At 46.6% G+C, this 22,575-nt stretch overlaps 1 protein-coding gene across 3 annotated transcripts in view; it reads right to left on the bottom strand.

Annotated features, from left to right (window-relative positions):
• Window positions 1–22,575, bottom strand: part of LOC148477190 (voltage-dependent L-type calcium channel subunit alpha-1C-like) — a 477,994-nt gene that overhangs the window by 222,305 nt on the left and 233,114 nt on the right. For all 3 annotated transcript variants that reach the window (XM_088457088.1, XM_088457087.1, XM_088457089.1), the window contains exon 3: window positions 21,105–21,210. In XM_088457088.1, coding sequence (XP_088313214.1) covers window positions 21,105–21,210 — 106 coding nt within the window. The remainder of the gene's footprint in view (window positions 1–21,104; window positions 21,211–22,575) is intronic.

Raw genomic sequence — 22,575 nt, 5'->3', positions numbered from 1 at the left:
TTTTTCGGTGCCCAACGACCGCGGGAACATATGGACGATATCGACCAGGTTACTATAGGGACCCGCGATCGTTGATCGTGGATCGCCATTGTCTTTGGTGAGTTGGTGGTGTGCTGGATGATCGATATCGATCGTCCAGCACACCCGGGATATCGTACAACGATATCGTTATCGATCGTCCCGTGTGTACACACCAGTTTCACTTCACAAATGAAAAACAAAACTAATAATATTAATTAACAAATCATTGTGCTTCCATGTAAAAAAACTAGACCAAGGAATACAGACGTAACGAGGTTATTACACCAAAACGGCAACATTAATGAAGCATGCACCTAACAAAGATGTAATTTGGACATGTTGGTCAATGTAACAAAATTCAGTCTGGTGCATCGTGGAAAAAACACCTCAAGTCACACAAAAAAAGGGTTAATAGGGTGTGTGACGCCCCATGATTAGTCTTGTGGTCGTGGACTCTCTCTCCCGCCATCCGCAATAAATATGATCGGGAGATCTCTCATTCAGGAGCTCGGTAATCGATACCCTGTAGATTAGAGAAGCCCTAATTCAGTGGACTATTTGAGAGAGAGATGTTTTTCTGTCTGAGCCGCATCACATGGCGTATTGATCCGCCAGGCATCGCAATAATCACCACTTAATACACTGTTTTATGAATACACAGAGCTGCGGCCTGCTGTGGATCAATCGCCAAGCTTGTAAATTGATTGGCTCCTGCAGGAATCTATTACCTACAAACTGATTAGCATCCTAAAGACTCTGAAAAAGAAATCCCAGGTCAATTAATGGCTGGGCTGCAGGAGCCACAAGCTGCAATCCCAGTGGCACTAACATGAGCGTAGAATGTCACCGCCCTGGGCTACGGCACTTGTCCCTACACTGCGTGCAGGACGATCTGTAATAACTACGTACAAAATGACGTAGCGTGGAATCATCGCATCATGTGGGGGGGGGGCAAATATAACGAGATCTGGTCGGGCGGGCACCTTGGTGCAGTGTCTGGATTATTATGGGATCACTATGGAACATGAGTGCTGGTATTAGCTATGAGCAACCATCGTCCAACCACCCTTCCCTCTATATCCTCAATATTGAGAGGGTTATTATAAGGTATATTTACACTTGCGATTTTCACCAGGACTTGTTAGGTTAGTTGATCGATACAGGCTGTTATATCAGAGTGTAGCCACGATTCTGCGTCGCATGCAATGCTGACATTCGCGCAAGTTTTGCCACAAAAAATGGGCGTCTCAGACGCACGGATGTACACCAGAGAAGAGGCCGATACTAGCATTAGCATAAAGACGCAGGCACAACCAGAGGAGAGGCCGATACTAGCATTAGCATAAAGACACAGACACAACCAGAGGAGAGGCCGATACTAGCATTAGCATAAAGACACAGGCACAACCAGAGGAGAGGCCGATACTATCATTAGCATAAAGACGCAGACACAACCAGAGGAGAGGCCGATACTAGCATTAGCATAAAGACGCAGACACAACCAGAGGAGATGCCGATACTAGCATTAGCATAAAGACGCAGGCACAACCAGAGGAGAGGCCGATACTAGCATTAGCATAAAGACGCAGGCACAACCAGAGGAGAGGCCGATACTAACATTAGCATAAAGACGCAGGCACAACCAGAGGAGAGGATGATACCAGCATTAGCATAAAGACACAGGCACAACCAGAGGAGAGGCCGATACTAACATTAGCATAAAGACGCAGGCACAACCAGAGGAGAGGCCGATACTAACATTAGCATAAAGACGCAGGCACAACCAGAGGAGAGGCCGATACTAACATTAGCATAAAGACGCAGGCACAACCAGAGGAGAGGATGATACCAGCATTAGCATAAAGACACAGGCACAACCAGAGGAGAGGCCGATACTAACATTAGCATAAAGACGCAGGCACAACCAGAGGAGAGGATGATACCAGCATTAGCATAAAGACACAGGCACAACCAGAGGAGAGGCCGATACTAACATTAGCATAAAGACGCAGGCACAACCAGAGGAGAGGATGATACCAGCATTAGCATAAAGACACAGGCACAACCAGAGGAGAGGCCGATACTAGCATTAGCATAAAGACGCAGGCACAACCAGAGGAGAGGCCGATACTATCATTAGCATAAAGACACAGGCACAACCAGAGGAGAGGCCGATACTATCATTAGCATAAAGACACAGGCACAACCAGAGGAGAGGCCGATACTAACATTAGCATAAAGACACAGGCACAACCAGAGGAGAGGCCGATACTAGCATTAGCATAAAGACGCAGGCACAACCAGAGGAGAGGCCGATACTAGCATTAGCATAAAGACACAGGCACAACCAGAGGAGAGGATGATACCAGCATTAGCATAAAGACACAGGCACAACCAGAGGAGAGGCCGATACTATCATTAGCATAAAAACACAGGCACAACCAGAGGAGAGGCCGATACTATCATTAGCATAAAGACGCAGACACAACCAGAGGAGAGGCCGATACTAGCATCAGCATAAAGACGCAGGCACACCCAGAGGAGAGGCCGATACTAGCATTAGCATAAAGACGCAGGCACAACCAGAGGAGAGGCCGATACTAGCATTAGCATAAAGACGCAGACACAACCAGAGGAGAGGCCGATACTAGCATTAGCATAAAGACACAGACACAACCAGAGGAGAGGCCGATACTAGCATTAGCATAAAGACGCAGGCACACCCAGAGGAGAGGCCGATACTAGCATTAGCATAAAGACACAGGCACAACCAGAGGAGAGGATGATACTAGCATTAGCATAAAGACGCAGGCACAACCAGAGGAGAGGCCGATACTAGCATTAGCATAAAGACACAGACACAACCAGAGGAGAGGATGATACTAGCATTAGCATAAAGACACAGACACAACCAGAGGAGAGGCCGATACTAGCATTAGCATAAAGACACAGACACAACCAGAGGAGAGGCCGATACTAGCATTAGCATAAAGACACAGACACAACCAGAGGAGAGGCCGATACTAGCATTAGCATAAAGACGCAGGCACAACCAGAGGAGAGGCCGATACTAGCATTAGCATAAAGACGCAGGCACAACCAGAGGAGAGGCCGATACTAGCATTAGCATAAAGACGCAGGCACAACCAGAGGAGAGGATGATACTAGCATTAGCATAAAGACACAGGCACAACCAGAGGAGAGGCCGATACTAGCATTAGCATAAAGACACAGACACAACCAGAGGAGAGGCCGATACTAGCATTAGCATAAAGACACAGACACAACCAGAGGAGAGGATGATACTAGCATTAGCATAAAGACGCAGGCACAACCAGAGGAGAGGATGATACTAGCATTAGCATAAAGACACAGGTACAACCAGAGGAGAGGCTGATACTAGCATTAGCATAAAGACACAGACACAACCAGAGGAGAGGCCGATACTAGCATTAGCATAAAGACACAAGCACAACCAGAGGAGAGGCCGATACTAGCATTAGCATAAAGACGCAGGCACAACCAGAGGAGAGGCCGATACTAGCATTAGCATAAAGACGCAGACACAACCAGAGGAGAGGCCGATACTAGCATTAGCATAAAGACGCAGACACAACCAGAGGAGAGGCCGATACTAGCATTAGCATAAAGACGCAGACACACCCAGAGGAGAGGCCGATACTAGCATTAGCATAAAGACGCAGGCACAACCAGAGGAGAGGCCGATACTAGCATTAGCATAAAGACACAGGTACACCCAGAGGAGAGGCCGATACTAGCATTAGCATAAAGACACAGGCACAACCAGAGGAGAGGCCGATACTAGCATTAGCATAAAGACACAGGCACAACCAGAGGAGAGGCCGATACTAGCATTAGCATAAAGACACAGGCACAACCAGAGGAGAGGCCGATACTAGCATTAGCATAAAGACACAGGCACAACCAGAGGAGAGGCCGATACTAGCATTAGCATAAAGACACAGGCACAACCAGAGGAGAGGCCGATACTATCATTAGCATAAAGACACAGGCACACCCAGAGGAGAGGCCGATACTAGCATTAGCATAAAGACACAGGTACAACCAGAGGAGAGGATGATACTAGCATTAGCATAAAGACACAGGCACAACCAGAGGAGAGGATGATACTAGCATTAGCATAAAGACACAGGTACAACCAGAGGAGAGGCTGATACTAGCATTAGCATAAAGACACAGACACAACCAGAGGAGAGGATGATACCAGCATTAGCATAAAGACACGGGCACAACCAGAGGAGAGGCCGATACTAACATTAGCATAAAGACACAGGCACAACCAGAGGAGAGGCCGATACTAACATTAGCATAAAGACACAGGCACAACCAGAGGAGAGGATGATACTAGCATTAGCATAAAGACACAGGCACAGCCAGAGGAGAGGCCGATACCAGCATTAGCATAAAGACACAGGTACAACCAGAGGAGAGGCCGATACTAGCATTAGCATAAAGACACAGGCACAACCAGAGGAGAGGCCGATACTAACATTAGCATAAAGACACAGGCACAACCAGAGGAGAGGCCGATACTAACATTAGCATAAAGACGCAGGCACAACCAGAGGAGAGGCCGATACTAACATTAGCATAAAGACACAGGCACAACCAGAGGAGAGGCCGATACTAACATTAGCATAAAGACGCAGGCACAACCAGAGGAGAGGCCGATACTAACATTAGCATAAAGACACAGGCACAACCAGAGGAGAGGCCGATACTAACATTAGCATAAAGACGCAGGCACAACCAGAGGAGAGGCCGATACTAACATTAGCATAAAGACGCAGGCACAACCAGAGGAGAGGCCGATACTAACATTAGCATAAAGGCACAGGCACAACCAGAGGAGAGGCCGATACTAGCATTAGCATAAAGACACAGACACAACCAGAGGAGAGGATGATACTAGCATTAGCATAAAGACACAGGCACAGCCAGAGGAGAGGCCGATACCAGCATTAGCATAAAGACACAGGTACAACCAGAGGAGAGGCCGATACTAGCATTAGCATAAAGACACAGGCACAACCAGAGGAGAGGCCGATACTAGCATTAGCATAAAGGGCTCTATTTACTACAATCCGCATATTGAATGCGGATTGTAGTGTGATATTACCGAGTGAATTCACATTGCGAATTCAGGTAATATCACAGGGATTTACTATAAATCCCTTGCAGGGACAGAGCTTGCGATAAAGCTCTGTCCCTGCGGATCCCATCCGCAATCTAGTCGCGGTATTTTCGGAAAAAATACAGCGACTAAGAGCACGCGCATGCGCTGAGCGACCACCGCTACTACCCCCCCACCGGCACTAAGCCCCGCCCCCGGTGCTAAGCCCCGCCCCCGCGATCGCGGTCCCCCGCAACCCCCCTCCCCCCCCCCCCCTCCCTTCATTACACTTACCTGCATCCTCCTGGCCTCCGGTGGTCTTCTCCCGGCTTCCCGATCAGGTGATCTCCCATACTGCACTGGGGCCCGATCACCTGATGACCGGGCCCCAGTGCACTGTGGGAGACCAGCTGACCGGAGAGGAGCCATCACCGGAGGCCCGATCACCGGTCCCTGGATTCAGGTAAGTGAAAAAAAAATGTTTAATTTTTTTTTTCTTTTTTTTACAGCAATCAGCTTGCGGTCTCTTTAGACCACATAGCTGATTACTGGTACCGGCTCCCGCCTCTGCTCTCCCCGTTAGAGCAGAGTGGGAGCCCGGTAACCGGGGGAGACCCTGGATAACGCCACCTCCAGGTGGCGTTATTATCACAGGGCTTCCCCCGGTATTTTTTTACAATTTATTTTTAGTAACTTATTATGGGAAATGCGATCTGCTTTACTAAAAATAAGTGATACTGGGGGTTGGAGTAGAATTTTACTAATTCTACTCCAATTGCCCTGTAATAACTACAGGTGAAACTAAAATAATGTGAAAAGGGTGTGAAAACACCCTTTTTCACTTTATTTTAGTAAAAATAATGTTAATAAATAGAGCCCAAAGACACAGGCACAGCCAGAGGAGAGGCCGATACTAGCATTAGCATAAAGACACAGGCACAACCAGAGGAGAGGCCGATACTAGCATTAGCATAAAGACGCAGGCACAACCAGAGGAGAGGCCGATACTAGCATTAGCATAAAGACGCAGGCACAACCAGAGGAGAGGCCGATACTAGCATTAGCATAAAGACACAGGTACACCCAGAGGAGAGGCCGATACTAGCATTAGCATAAAGACACAGGCACAACCAGAGGAGAGGCCGATACTAGCATTAGCATAAAGACGCAGGCACAGCCAGAGGAGAGGCCGATACTAGCATTAGCATAAAGACACAGGCACAACCAGAGGAGAGGCCGATACTAGCATTAGCATAAAGACGCAGGCACAACCAGAGGAGAGGCCGATACTAGCATTAGCATAAAGACACAGGCACAACCAGAGGAGAGGCCGATACTAGCATTAGCATAAAGACACAGGCACAACCAGAGGAGAGGCCGATACTAGCATTAGCATAAAGACACAGGCACAACCAGAGGAGAGGCCAATACTAGCATTAGCATAAAGACGCAGGCACAACCAGAGGAGAGGCCGATACTAGCATTAGCATAAAGACACAGGCACAACCAGAGGAGAGGCCGATACTAGCATTAGCATAAAGACACAGGCACAACCAGAGGAGAGGATGATACTAGCATTAGCATAAAGACACAGGTACACCCAGAGGAGAGGCCGATACTATCATTAGCATAAAGACACAGGCACAACCAGAGGAGAGGCCGATACTAGCATTAGTATAAAGACACAGGCACACCCAGAGGAGAGGCCGATACTAGCATTAGTATAAAGACACAGGCACACCCAGAGGAGAGGCCGATACTAGCATTAGCATAAAGACACAGGCACAACCAGAGGAGAGGATGATACTAGCATTAGCATAAAGACACAGGTACACCCAGAGGAGAGGCCGATACTAGCATTAGCATAAAGACACAGGCACAACCAGAGGAGAGGCCGATACTAGCATTAGCATAAAGACACAGGCACAACCAGAGGAGAGGATGATACTAGCATTAGCATAAAGACACAGGTACACCCAGAGGAGAGGCCGATACTATCATTAGCATAAAGACACAGGCACAACCAGAGGAGAGGCCGATACTAGCATTAGTATAAAGACACAGGCACACCCAGAGGAGAGGCCGATACTAGCATTAGTATAAAGACACAGGCACACCCAGAGGAGAGGCCGATACTAGCATTAGCATAAAGACACAGGCACAACCAGAGGAGAGGATGATACTAGCATTAGCATAAAGACACAGGTACACCCAGAGGAGAGGCCGATACTAGCATTAGCATAAAGACACAGGCACAACCAGAGGAGAGGCCGATACTAGCATTAGCATAAAGACACAGACACAACCAGAGGAGAGGATGATACTAGCATTAGCATAAAGACACAGGTACACCCAGAGGAGAGGCCGATACTAGCATTAGCATAAAGACACAGGCACACCCAGAGGAGAGGCCGATACTAGCATTAGTATAAAGACACAGACACACCCAGAGGAGAGGCCGATACTAGCATTAGTATAAAGACGCAGGCACAACCAGAGGAGAGGCCGATACTAGCATTAGCATAAAGACACAGACACAACCAGAGGAGAGGTCGACACTAGCATTAGCATAAAGACACAGGCACAACCAGAGGAGAGGCCGATACTAGCATTAGCATAAAGGCACAGGCACAACCAGAGGAGAGGCCGATACTAGCATTAGCATAAAGACGCAGGCACAACCAGAGGAGAGGCCGATACTATCATTAGCATAAAGACACAGACACAACCAGAGGAGAGGCCGATACTAGCATTAGCATAAAGGCACAGGCACAACCAGAGGAGAGGCCGATACTAGCATTAGCATAAAGGCACAGGCACAACCAGAGGAGAGGCCGATACTAGCATTAGCATAAAGACGCAGGCACAACCAGAGGAGAGGCCGATACTAGCATTAGCATAAAGACACAGGCACAACCAGAGGAGAGGCCGATACTATCATTAGCATAAAGACACAGACACAACCAGAGGAGAGGCCGATACTAGCATTAGCATAAAGGCACAGGCACAACCAGAGGAGAGGCCGATACTAGCATTAGCATAAAGGCACAGGCACAACCAGAGGAGAGGCCGATACTAGCATTAGCATAAAGACGCAGGCACAACCAGAGGAGAGGCCGATACTAGCATTAGCATAAAGACACAGGCACAACCAGAGGAGAGGCCGATACTATCATTAGCATAAAGACGCAGGCACAACCAGAGGAGAGGCCGATACTAGCATTAGCATAAAGACACAGGCACAACCAGAGGAGAGGCCGATACTAGCATTAGCATAAAGACGCAGGCACAACCAGAGGAGAGGATGATACCAGCATTAGCATAAAGACGCAGGCACAACCAGAGGAGAGGATGATACCAGCATTAGCATAAAGACACAGGCACAACCAGAGGAGAGGCCGATACTAACATTAGCATAAAGACACAGACACAACCAGAGGAGAGGTCGACACTAGCATTAGCATAAAGACGCAGACACAACCAGAGGAGAGGCCGATACTAACATTAGCATAAAGACGCAGGCACAACCACAGTAACAGACGCTAAAGCGGGCGCAGCATATTGCGAGTCTGAATCAGGACCTGTGACTGAAAGCACCTCAAATCGCGCCAAATAGCTCAGTTTGACGCGATGAGGACTCTGCGACTTAACCGCACCAAATGTCTTCTCCTATTAACATCATTAATGCGACAAAAGTACAAATACACGGGTGCACTGACTACTGAGGCTGGCATTACATACAAATATTTCAGATAGAAGCGACCCGCGCCATACCTCCCGTCCATGTATCTTTATGCTTAATCTGACACTTTATACAAATTCCTTGGCTAAAAAATGACTGACCTAGAGCCCCTGGTACACTGTGAGCACCTCTGTATGTAGCTACCGTGCGACTAAGATGCAAAATTTAGAAAGAAGAACGAATCGCAACCCATGGCAGAGTGTCGCGCCAAGCATCTCGCACCATATGGCGCAAAAACGCTAAGTGAATGAGGGCACATCTGTACCAATAGCATAAACTGGCAGCTAAGAATACCTCCCACTCAGCCACACGGTAACTGTAAACACCAATGGGTCTATCCATGAAGCAGAGAAGAGCCATGTTTAGCTGAAGTCAGGGCTCTTCTCTGCTTCGTGCTATTCATGGCGCTAGTTACCGTGGAGAAGTGTATTACTTCCCTAGCAGCACCCCCGCTCCATGCCTGCATCGCATCTCCATACTATTGTATGAGGAGTGTGATTCATGAAGGAATGGAGAGCTAAGCTTTACGTTCCTCTCCTGCGGTACAGATTCACCATCTGAGGATGGCGTTATCTGTACCGCAAACCGAACAGAGCAGGGAAGTTGCCTACTTCCCTGCTGTCTGCCCGGCAACCGCCGCTGGCTCCGCCCCCTTTTCCCGACGTCCATTGCAGCAGGGCTGACATGACCTGCTGGGGCACCATTTAAGAGGAGTAACAAGAATATCACTCATTGATAAATGAGGTCACATAAGCACCCAACATGACCTTCCCATAGAACAGCACAATCCTCTCCAAATGCTGCCCAGATTCAACCAACACCACAAAGTTACTACCCTCCAACATGACCCATTCCATTAGGTACAAAACACTCTGCTCCTGGTCTGCCCACCTAATCTATGACTCAGAGCCGTAACTAGACTTTTTGGTGCCCTGTGCCAGAAAGAGCATTGGCGCCCCCCTCATTTTTCAAAGAGACATAATGCATCCAAAAAAGGGCCATGGCTTCATGGGGAAGGGCCAGGGAAGAGATAGGGGAGACCAGGAGATGCTGGGGATAAAATAAGAGGAAGCTACAAGCAAGAATGATAATAAACAGACATTTGACAGGCCCAAACAGCGCCCCCTGACCTGTGGTGCCCTGTGCGATGGCACCGGCCGCACTACCCTAGCTACGGCCCTGGTATGACTGCAGCCATCTGTGTTGAACTAGGTAATTGATGAGACAGGTGTTTCAGGCAGCACAGGTGTCTGCAATCATAAATTAAGAGGGAAGTCCAGGAGCAGAGCATTCTGTACCTAATGGAACGGGTCACGTTGGAGGGTCTGATAAGTTACACCAACTTTCTGCCATGCTCGTTCCAGCGTCTACCCACGTTCCACCCGGGATGCTGCAGAAGGGAATTGGGGGGCTAGGACAGTTACACATGGGTGTCACCATGCCAACCCCTATAACCTGTGGCACCCCCTTGTGCAGAAGATTGTAGGGGCTGGCACAGTGGCACATGGGGGAAGGGATAATATCTCAAGTGTGATATTATACACCAGCCGATACAATGCGGATGGTACGAGACTTTAGAGTATAAAATAAATCACAGAAAGTTGTTTATTTCTTTAGGAAAGGATAAAAATGTCAGGGAAGGCAGCCATTTTGTGTGCTAGACAAGTACTGTATGCCAGCAATTTCACTTGTTCCTAGTGAATGGATCAGATGTATTCTAGAAGCATGGATTATGCTGTCAAAATGGCTGCCGGTATTGTATGCAGGTGATAAATACAGCCCAAATACGGGACTGTAAAATACACACAACAAAAAAAAAGTTATGCTATAAAAACCACTTGTTGTCATAGACTCCGCTCTGAGGAGGTTCAGTACAATGCTGATCTGTCTCACACGATTCATTATATTTAGCGGCGACAGCTCTCTGTAATAAGACCGCGCCTTTATTAATATTCCCATCTTAATGAGATCTATTTACCGCATTTAGAGAGTGGAAGTTGCCGGTTTACTGTTATCATTACTGAAATATAATGCTATTACTGACAATATTTATTGATGTAATCCAGTAATTGTTGCGCGCCTGCTGCGGTCCGCACATTGCTGAATGCTGATTGGATGGTAATGCTGTCATGCACATTAACACTAACCAGGGTTACAACCCTCATCTGATCTGGGAGCATCTTTACCTCAGCTTCCATCATCAGCTCCCTGCTGTCAGAAAATAGATGTAATCAAAGGAAAACCTCAACTGTGTCCCTAATATACCCCGAATCTCCATCATGAAAATATGTTATTGACGAACCCCACAAGAAAATGCTGGAAGGGGTCCGGACAATGCTTCTCTATTCCCTCCACAGGCTTCTCAGAGACTGCGAGCGTATGCAAAAGAAGCAGCCAACCCCCCACTCCACCCCGCCCTCATATACGCACTCATCACCTCCCACCTTGGCTACTGTAGCCTCCATCTCTCTGGCCTCCCCTGTTCACACCTTTTTCCTTTTCAATCCATCTTACGCGCTGCTGCCCGTCCTATTCTGCTCTATCTGTGCTCGGCCCTCTCTGCAACCAGCTATCCACCTTACTGTCCAATTCAAACTCCTCATCCTCACCTATGACGCACCTCCACATCTACATCGCCAACCTTATTTCTGTCTACTTCCCCTCCACTCTTTCCCTAATTGCCACCTCACCTCCATCCCTGCCCCAGTGGTGCCAACACTCTATATTTATAACCACTTGTACACACTAGTGTCACTAGGGGGGGTGCGGGCAACACCAGGTGCCTCCCTCCGAGGGGGTGACACCAGAATGCCAGTCCCTCCTCAGTGACCGGTAGCCTGGCGCTGTACTGTGATGTTATAGTGCAGAGCCCGGGTCCTGATCACTGAGGAGGAGCCGGCAGTGAGGGCGGAATGCTGGGCACTACCCCAGAGGGATGAAACGTAGTGTGACTCAAGGTCAAACCCCTTTACTCATGAGACCATACCCCTTTTTCAACCGCTGGCGTCTGAGGAGCACGCTAGGGGTCTATTGACCGCACTGGGTATCACCAACCCCCTAGTGCCGCAAATGTGTACACACACATTATGTACACTAGGATTCATTTTGGTAGGAAACCAGTTAACCTACCAGTATGTTTTTGGATTGTGGCAGCATACTGGAGCACCCAAAGGAAACCCATACATAGACGGGGAGACCATACCAACCCTGGTGGGAATCCAACCCAAGACCTGTGCTGTGACAACGCTAATGCTGACCACTACGCCATTGTGCTGCCAAGACTTCTCACACTTTTTCCCGTCCTCTGGACCTCACTCCCTCGCCACATCAGAATTCTTGCCAGTCTCGCCAGCTTGAAACGTGCACTGAAAACACACCATCTTATTACCAGCCTATCAGCCCTCCTCCTGATGCCCATTTGCCTCTCTGCCCATGCCCGGCTCTTCTCCCCAGTCCTCCCAACAACTGTTCACCGATCCCCTCGGCATGTAAGATCTCGCTTTCATCTTGTTCACCCTTAGCACTATCCTTCTCTCTTGTACTTTCAGTGACTCTGATTTGCACATTTGGGCATTTATCAGCAAACTGCGCATGCACCAAAGAAAGTGATGGCAGACTGCAAATGCGCTGCGCCATTCATACGCAAATTGTCAAAGAATACGAGAATGCACAGTTCGCTCTATACATGGCCGAATCTATCACTGTCTATGAAACGGGCGTCACCTGGGCGGTTACCGTGCAGACGTACAGAACAGACGCATCCTGTGGTAGTGTTATGGCAGTGCCATGGGTGCGTAGCCTGACTTTTAGGCTGATGAAAGTGCCGACACTAATGATTGATGATGATTGCGTATGGAAAGACATTGGGCGGAGCGATTAATACGCATGAAGGCGGATAGATATTCGCATAGACCTGGGGTGGGGAACCTTTTTTCTGCCGAGGGCCATTTTGATATATATGTAACATTCATGTGACGTCAGACAAGGGCGGGGCCACAATCGACAGGGATTACAGCAATGCCCGGAGCATCCTGGGGATGCTCCGGGTAGCTGTAAGGGCAGCGTTGTGGCCGTCGGATGTGTCCTAAGGACGCTCCAGGCGGCGCTGCTGCATAGATTCTGGCTGCATGGTGCCATTCCAGATAAGGCTAGCAGATAAAAGCTCAGAGAGACCAAATGATTCCGCGGGCCTTATACTGCCCCTGGGCCTGAGGTTTCCCATCCCTGGCATAGATGGACGGACCCGCATTATCCTAAAAGTAGTAAATCTGTCAGTCGCAGGGGTCCGCGTATGCCGTCAGTTGGCGCCTGACTCAGAACCAGCTCCCTAGCGTTTAGAAGTCTTATATCAGCAGCCGCTGTCATTCCTTGCAGGGAATAGTCTGCAGTTATACGTTTCTGTACTTCCATGTGACTATAGGAAAAAACAAAACAAAGAACACCTTTATACCCGTCCCTGGGAGAAGAATTAAACATAAAAGGCCGGTTTAAGTTGCAATCTGTCACTATACAAAGGGCAACACAGTGAGTCTTTTATAAAAACAATTGTGGCGAGTATTGATAGCGTGCAGAATTTATTGTACTGTGGCATATGGGTATTTAATCTTCACAAAGAAGGTTAATTAACATCTAATTAAGCTGCAAACCCGTGACAGTGGGGAGATCCGGAATAATTACATTATTGATTACATAGGCAGCTAAAGTTAACGCTGAAAGCAAATATGCGACAAATGCATGTTTCCTCTCTGGCTGGTGCATGGTGGGAATCTTGCGGGAACGCAGCAGAACCCGTTTCCGCTAGGTAAAACGTTGCGCTAAACAAGAGATGGATCAGTGCCCAAAGAGGCTTCTGTCTATGAAAATAAACAATGTGATGGTTGGTTACCACGGCAACTGCCCTGTCTATGATAATAAACAACATGATGGTTGGTTACCATGGCAACTGCCCTGTCTATGATAATAAACAACATGAGGGTTGGTTACCACGGCAACTGCCCTGTCTATGATAATAAACAACATGAGGGTTGGTTACCACGGCAACTGCCCTGTCTATGATAATAAACAACATGAAAGTTGGTTACCACGGCAACTGCCCTGTCTATGATAATAAACAACATGAGGGTTGGTTACCACGGCAACTGCCCTGTCTATGATAATAAAGAACATGATGGATTGTTACCACAGCAACTGCCCTTCACTAAGCATAGAAACCAAACGACATAGGCCTGAAACACCGCGGCCCCCACGCCTGAGCCCACAGCCCCTCATATTTCTCCTGAGCTACATAAACAACCCTGGAGACGGTGAAAGGGGGTGTCCGTTCTCTGATTGCCCTACTATGACCCATAAGTAGTACTGAACCCCCGCTTCTATGGCTCTGGTCCCCTGAATATCACACATCCCATGCGTGTAAGAGAAATACATGGATTTATGCTCACAGGCGGGCATAGCCATCAATATATGATAACATTTCCAACTAAGAGCCGTATTCAATTTGAGCCGAGCCGTGATACTTTTTCGCGGCCCGGACTTTTCGCCTACTTCGCCTGTTTTGTAGGCGGAAAATTATCGAGCGCGTGCCCGCTTTACCCCTGATTAAAATTTGAAAGTACGCAAAAACGGGACCCGGCGAAACTTGAACAGGCGGAAAGTACTGTCAGATTTGGGGAAATCAGCCTGACACCCCCCAAAAGATGCTCTGACATGGGGGTTCACTATGGTACCCTCTGATTTGGCTTGCTAAAGGTATCTGGTGTTTTTAAACGGGCTGAATAGCTTCTAAATAGCGTTTTTCTATAAGTGGTGCAGAATAGTATTCAGGAGTATTTTTTCCAGAAAATAACTTATCCCAGCAAATTTGGGGTACTTGAAAATGGGGATCAGCATATTTAATAGTTGCTAAAGTGAAGTTGAAAAAATCCACCAGCCGCAAGCACCTGCAATCAAAAAAACACATGGGGCATACTTGGGGACCCCCCAGAGTCAAGTTCGCTAGTTTTTAACATTGTCCCCCAACATTTTATTTTTTCGGCCCCAAAATGAAAGTGATTTTTTTGGGTATTCTTAAGTGTTTTTTGAAAAAAATGTTGACACAGATTACCTTTGGGGGACTGTCTGAAGGCTGCACGGGGGTTCCCGCAACGTTGCACCCCAAAACCCCAATTCTGCACTTTTTTCCGCCTGCTATTCATAGGCAAAACATTTTCGCCTATTACATTGCATTGACTGTCCGCCAAGGCGGAAAGTCTTTCAAATTGAATACGGGGTAAAAGCAAAACAGGCGAAAATGACGTCATCCGGACTTTTTGCCTCAAATTGAATACGGGCCTAAGGCATAAATCGTGTCATCCAGGACATTTCTGATCGCATGAACTTATGCCATACAGCATCAGATCTGACATGTAAACTCATGTGCACATATGGAGTTCAGTGTGGATGGATGCAATGTGCCGTTCCAAAACAGCATGTCACGGCCTTTGTGCTAAATGGAATCGCCTCCTGGCAATTCAAGAAAGTCCCAAAAACAACATTACATAAGTCACCGACAAAGGGATTTGCCCGAATTCTATAAAACAGAACAGCCATAAAAGCGGCCTTGGGACATATAAGATACTCCGCTCAGTCTGTCGCAGTAAACGTGTGCGTGTACATGTGGTATGTATGGCCAAATATTCTCTGTAAGGTGCTGCGTAATTTGCGTGCGCTATATAAATGCTAATAAGCCATAATAAATTGTGCTGCACGTTTCTGTATATTGACCTAATGTGATGGGCAAGATCGTATTTAGGACAGAGCAGATACAGACCGAGCAGCCACATCACCCTGAGGATAGTGATCCTGTTGCCCTGACGCTGGATTGATAGCCAGGATCAACCCCTGTGATCACATCATATCTGCGTCCTGGAACGGAAACGTTACCTAGACGATGGAGAATGTTACACGTTCTCTTCGCAACGGATGAACCTGAATTTTTGCCTATTTAAAAAAAAAAAAAAAAAAAACAAATGAGAATTGACGGCTGGATAGAAGAAGGTGATTAAAGAATCATTTCCCATTCAACTTGCAGTTTCCACGCGCTCTCTATTTGGAAGCCGCAAACTTGTGCTGCAGGCCACACGTGTAGTCATAGATTTGCGGAAAACGTTGTTCTGTGCTGCGGAGATGGTTAGGTCTAGACTATAGAGCGCTGATGGACCTGTGACATCACACCCACGTGACCCGGCCTAAAAGGGGGAGGGGCGGGGGACCAAAAGTGTCCCCTCGCGGGCTCGCTACGCTCGCCCCGCTTCGGGCACGGTGGCTTGCTGCGCTCGCCACAAATATTTATTCCCCCTCTATGCCCTAGTGGACGGTAACGCAGGAGCGGTCCAGCCTCCTACAGCGGTCACCTGGTGGATACGTCACAGAGGTCCTTTAGCCACATAGGAAATAGCAGCAACCCTGCGGAGATATTTACCCAGAATTACATGGCCGCGCAATTCAGTGTCACATGACAGGGATTTGTGCGACCACCTGATTCCCTTGAGCGGTCTGCCCAAATGATTCCCAAACGTCACAGGGCCCAACCACGTCTGCCGAAACGCCGCTCCACTCTCTGCTTATTCATATAAACAACACAAATGCATGTATTATATCAGCCCGTATACATTACTGTCAATAACTGTCCCTGGCACAGACCTGTTAGAGAGAGCGGGAGGGGAAGGGGAGTCTCTGGATTGTGATCACAGTAACAGGTGGGTGGTAAATCTAACCAGTGCCTCAGTGCGGCAACAGTTAACCTGACCGCCAGGACGCACTCATTCGTCACTGTCACATCCATCTCCGATCGGGATCACGTACAATTTTCTTGAAATATCAGCTTTTTGGTCCGGAATAACAAAGCCTGACTCATCGGCAGACAGTGCCTGCCACCTATGAATGCATTAAGCCGCGCTGATCAGGACGGAGCGTGACTGGAAAGATTATCCGGCTACCCTGGATTCAATTCCAGAGCTGTTTTCTTCCATCTGACACAAATCTCCAACGCAGGTGAAAGTTACGCCAGCGGTGACCTGACAAAATCACTGACTCACGCTAAGCAGCTGGATTATTTAAAGACGAGATGACTTGCGCCCGCCTACATAAATCGTCTCCCTCCGGGGGTAGAAGGGTCTAAATGCTCCGACTTTCTCAGGATCCGAACCACCAAAATTAGAATCGTTCTCATTGTTTTAGTGAATAATATGAGTTAACTTGCAAATTACTCAGCGGTCACAGGGCCTGATTCAGAGCCGGACGCTATTTGCGGACGCTCGTTCAGAAAAAGGGGCTGGCTATTTAAATTAAGCGCTCGCTCTTTGCGGGCTGTTGACGCCTCTATGTCTGAGCGAGCGAACGAAACATGCGCTCACTATTTTGGAAAAAACGCCCCCTGGCCGCTCGCATCCTACGTCATCTCCGCTATTTATTTGATTAATCGAGTACATCGAACAGCGTATGAACTGCTCGCAGTGCTTGTGGTAGCATATTCCTACCGCAATCATGCGAACAGTTCAGGCTAAAAGACAACCAAGTGACGTGGTCGATGACGCTGCTTTGTTAATTATGCACACCCATTAAACGCCCGTTTTGACCGTTTGGCACGCCTGCGTTCTGATCTCCACTCCCCGTTTTCAAGCACCTTCCCCTGTTACCACCCACATACGCCTCATCCTGTCACTCAAATTAGCAGGCATTCGCTATTTTGCGAGCACACGATTATCGACCGCAATGACTGGTTCGCGCATGCGTACTAAAACCCATACGCATGCGCAGATGTGCGAACATCGCTCGGAGCGAACGAGCGGCCGCTTACGAGCGGCTCTGAATCAGGCCCACAGTTTTAGGAAAGCTAAGGGGGCTCAAATGTCCCTAAAAAACATCTATTAATTGGGATTCTGAAAAGAATACAGTTTATGACACGCTTAACAAAAGCAAACAATTTCTAAAAACGTCTAATTTCATGGTTGTGGTTACTGCAAGTTCAGTTTGTGATGCAGTCTGTGCACGGCTTTTAGTCGACGACTAAACCTGTTTGTGGACATCGCTGCAAATTGCCGTAAACAGTGACGCCAGCAGCAACATTCTGCGGCTATTAAAAATATTCCCCTTCTTTGACATCTTTCACAATTTATTTCCTCATATCATGGAAGTAAAACGAATGTATTCTGAAATTATTGCCACTGACCAATGCAAAGCTCTCTGTGAGATCAAGCAGAAGAATAAGGTCGCGATGTATTATTGTGCCGCTAAGTCGGGTTTTAAAAACGCAGACCGACAAAAATAAAACGCATTTGGAAAAACACTATTTGATACTTTAATACTTACAAATAAAAGCAGACTATAGCCAATTACATATGTATTGACTAAAGGCCCCCATACATCAGCAATTGATTGCAGCAATCGTGCAATTTGCAATCGATTGTGTATAAAAATCTTTCCCTTTTTCAATCGATTGCAGAATTGCCACAATCTATTGAAAAAGGGAAAGATTTTTATATACAATCGATTGCAAATTGCACGATTGCTGCAATCAATTGCAGATGTATAGGGGCCTTTATATTTGCTAACATACACGTAAATTAACCCCAAAGGCCCCATACATCAGCAATTGATTGCAGCAATCGTGCAATCTGCAATTGATTGTGTATAGAAATCTTTCCCTTTTTCAATCGAGTGCAGATTGCAGAATTGCCACAATCGATTGAAAAAGGGATATTTAAATTGAGCTCTCGCTCTTTGCGGTCTGTTGACGCCTCTATGTCTGAGCGAGCGTCCGAAAAATGCGCTCGCTATTTTCTAAAGACGCCCCTTTGCCGTTCGCATCACACGTCATCTCCGCTATTTATTAGATTAATCGGGAACATCGAAAGGCATCTGAACTGCTCGCAGTGCTTGTGGTAGGATTTACTTCCCGCAATCACTGCGAGCAGTTCAGGCTAAAAGACAACCAAGTGACGTGGTCAATGACGCTCCTTTACTAATTATGCACACCCATTAAACGCCGTTTTGACCGTTTGGCACGCCTGCGTTCGGATCTTCACTCCCCGTTTTCAAGCACCTTCCCCTGTTACCACCCACGAACGCCTCATTCTGTCACTCAAATTAGCAGCCCCTCGCTGTATTACGAGCGCACGATTTCCGACCGCAATGACTGGTTGGCGCATGCGCATTACGACCCATACGCATGCGCAGTTGTGCGAACATCGCTCGGAGCGAACGAGTGGCCGCTTACGAGCGGCTCTGAATCAGGCCCTCTGTTATAGCCGGGCAACAAGAGGCCACCAAACAACTGTGTTACAGTCTCCATGGCAGAGATAGAGCAGCACTTACAGCTTCCAGATGTGGAGCCGCCCTGGAATCACTGGGGTAACTGCAGCTAAGTACGACCACAGGGGCTATTACGTTACGTTGCCAGTTATTGGCCAATTCTACAGGTAATTCGTAAGGAAAAGGCGCTGTTCCCTTTTATCAGACAATACGGTTTGTTTCTTGTTCTAATCACTGGATGGAATCCCTCATTAAGTGCATATAGATTTCATAATATAAGAAAAGAAAATACAGAAGGGCTGAACACTGTATATACACGCTGTACGTTCCCCACAGACAAATAAACCTACAAACATTAACTATAATCAGATTATAATGGAAAAAAATATTCTCTGTACTGAAATTCATCCCAAATACAAGTCACATTTTTGTGTAGGGTCAAAGCGTTTTTCAGCAGCACCAGGGACGTTCAGCCGTGCTGGAGCATGCTGGAACTTGTAGTTCTACAACAGCCTGCAGGCCACGCAGAGGCCAGAATGTTACTGGGTTAGTACCAAACACATAATGAAATGTTTATCTGATAATCCATCTGACAAATCGGGGAGACAGGATAATAACAGATATATGTGGAAAACTATCTTGGCTTATTTTTAAGACATTTTTACCAGAACTTCTGCGATTTACGCCAATATATATATATATATATATATATATATATATACATCTCTCTCTCTCTCTCTCTCTCTCTCTCTCTCTATCCCTCGACAATGAGCTGATTTAAAAGCAGAGTCCACAAATCTCTCTATTTACTGACTGAATGATGTCTCACTGTGTCACCAGCACAACATATCACGGTAACCATGTATTATCGCTGCGTCAGTACCAAATTATATTCATACAGAACATAAAACAGTTATTTCTCATAAAGGAAGCGGAAGGAGCAAACAGGGACGGCCTAAAATCCCTCACAGAACCACACCGATCCTGTCATCCTCCTCATCAACGTTAGCATCAGCGACAAACCACAGTAAAACATGGCCGCTATACAAAAACACCATTTTGATTTCGATAAATTGAATATAATGCACAATCTGTATAATAAGATAACATAGCATACCACCAAAATAAGCCATGCCCCAGCGCGGAGATGTACAGCAGACCCGTCACCCACAAATACAGCCAATGCAGCCAATTAAATGGATGAACAACTCAATAAAACAGTAATACCACCTTCAGACAGAAAATGGCAAAAAACCCGGATTATCCCCGACTTTTGTGTACCGGGTTGTTTTGCCATTCTCTGTCTGTACCCTCCTTCAGACAGAAGAGCAAATTACCGGGTCTAAAATTTCAACCCGGTAATTTGCTGTTTTACACGTGTATTTCTTCTGTCTGAAAGGGTCAACCCGGGACTAAATTCCCGTGTCTCCGACCCTGGTAAATTCCTGGGTCCAAGTCCCGGGAATTTAGGTACACGGGATGACCCTTTCAGACAGAAAAAAGTCCCGTGTAAATCACCAAATTACCGGGTTGAAATGTTTAACCCAGTAATTTTGATTTCTGTCTGAAAGGTGTATAAGAAAGGTTTAAACTGAGTTTTCTATCCCACCAATGGGAGGGACCATATTTCTTTCCATACTTCCTGAACGCTGCACCTGACTCCTCCCCCCCTATTTGCATAGCATGTCGCTGGCACTGGGAGGGAGGAGATAGGCCAAACGTGATGGATAGGTGACAGGCTCACTTACAATATCGGCAGATTTGTCACCGGTATCAAACAACCGTAACAGGGAACCTTAGACCGTCCGCCAAGTGAGCGCACAAGTGAAATGTGACCAGTAAATCGTGACACCTCTCATCAATGCGTTGCAGACACAGATAAATCCACCCAGTACTCACCAAGTTGGAATTTGTAGCGTTGGAGTCGTCCTCTGGGAAGGGAATATACACAGCTAAGGCCACACAGTTGGCAAAAATAGTCAGTAAAATAATGATTTCAAAGGGTCTGGAAGAGGGGGTTAAGGAAAATCACACATATAAACCACAGGTATCCCCCCCCCCCATGTCTGTCTGTAATATGTATTCGGGAACATTGCAGCTCACCCACTTTGGATTACGCAAAGACGAATGACACAGTTAAATAAGTTAGTACATAGCTAAATTACAACTGCTTTGGGGAGTATAAAGGGGACTTGGGAGTGTTGTAATGGTGATGGTTTTAAAATAATAATGAAAAAATACAACTATTTGCAGTGGCTGTGCCAATAATGTGGCTATAAAGCCACGTTACTCCTCTGAGGGGAACAGAGCAAAGTAACAGGTACTAACTATGACTAGCTATAGATCTAAGGCGTCACTTTGTCTATTTACTGTTCCATTTGTGGGACGGGGGCTTCAGGTGGTAATGGCCTTAGGTAGGGAATCACGTCGGTCACCTTTCTGCACACAAATAAAACAAACATAAGGGCAAAAGTAAAGTACGTCAAGTTTTTTAAGTATGGGTAAAAAATGTTTTAATGTCTGGTACCAGTATAAACCCCAAAAGATCAATCATTTCCTCAATAAGGTACCTGATATATACGATCTGATAGCGAGTGTATCCAACTATGGGCCGTATTCAATTAGCGGCGATAACTGCTGTTTTTTTCAAGATAGGCGAAAACGGGCATTTTTCGCCAAAAATCAGTGATATTTTCGCCCAAAAAACAGGTGAAAACGCAATTGGCAAAAACAAACTGGAGAAAAGTTTTCTCCATCCCAGACCAGGCGGAAAAAAATGCAAAATCCCTATTTTTGGCTAAAAATTTTGGGATTTCTTTCAGGACCATTTGGACACCCCCTAATGATAAATTAAACCAAAAAATTTTTTGTAAGTTGCGCACTTTGGCGAAAGACAACCGCGCAATTGTGGGTGAAAAAAAAATTAAAACCGTTGAAAATGATTCGAAGTACATTTTCGTGTCGAAAAAACTCAATTTTAAAAACCGTAAAAAAATGCCTGTTGCGACCGCGTGCGATGTTTAAAACACTTCACACATCCATACCTCCCCCTGAAAAATCAGACCCAATACATTAAAATCATTTTCCAATTTTTTTATTTATTTTTTTTACCCAAAATTTGCACGGTTGTTTTTCGCCAAAGTGCGCAACTTAGGGAAATTTTTTTTACTCATTTATCATTAGGGAAGGGGGGTGTCCAAAGGGTTCTGAAATAAATCCTCACATTTTTAGCCAAAAATAGGGATTTTACTTTTTTTTTCGCCTGGTCTGGGATGGAGAAAACTTTTCTCCAGTTTTTTTTCGGCAATTGCGTTTCGCCTGTTTTTTTTCCGAAAAATCATCCGTTTTCGCCGCTAATTGAATACGGCCC

The sequence above is a fragment of the Taudactylus pleione genome, unplaced genomic scaffold, assembly GCF_031769625.1.
Source record: "Taudactylus pleione unplaced genomic scaffold, aTauple2 ptg000738l, whole genome shotgun sequence".
In the NCBI taxonomy this organism is placed as follows: Eukaryota; Metazoa; Chordata; class Amphibia; order Anura; family Myobatrachidae; genus Taudactylus; species Taudactylus pleione.
This window is presented reverse-complemented; position numbering and strand designations above follow the sequence as displayed.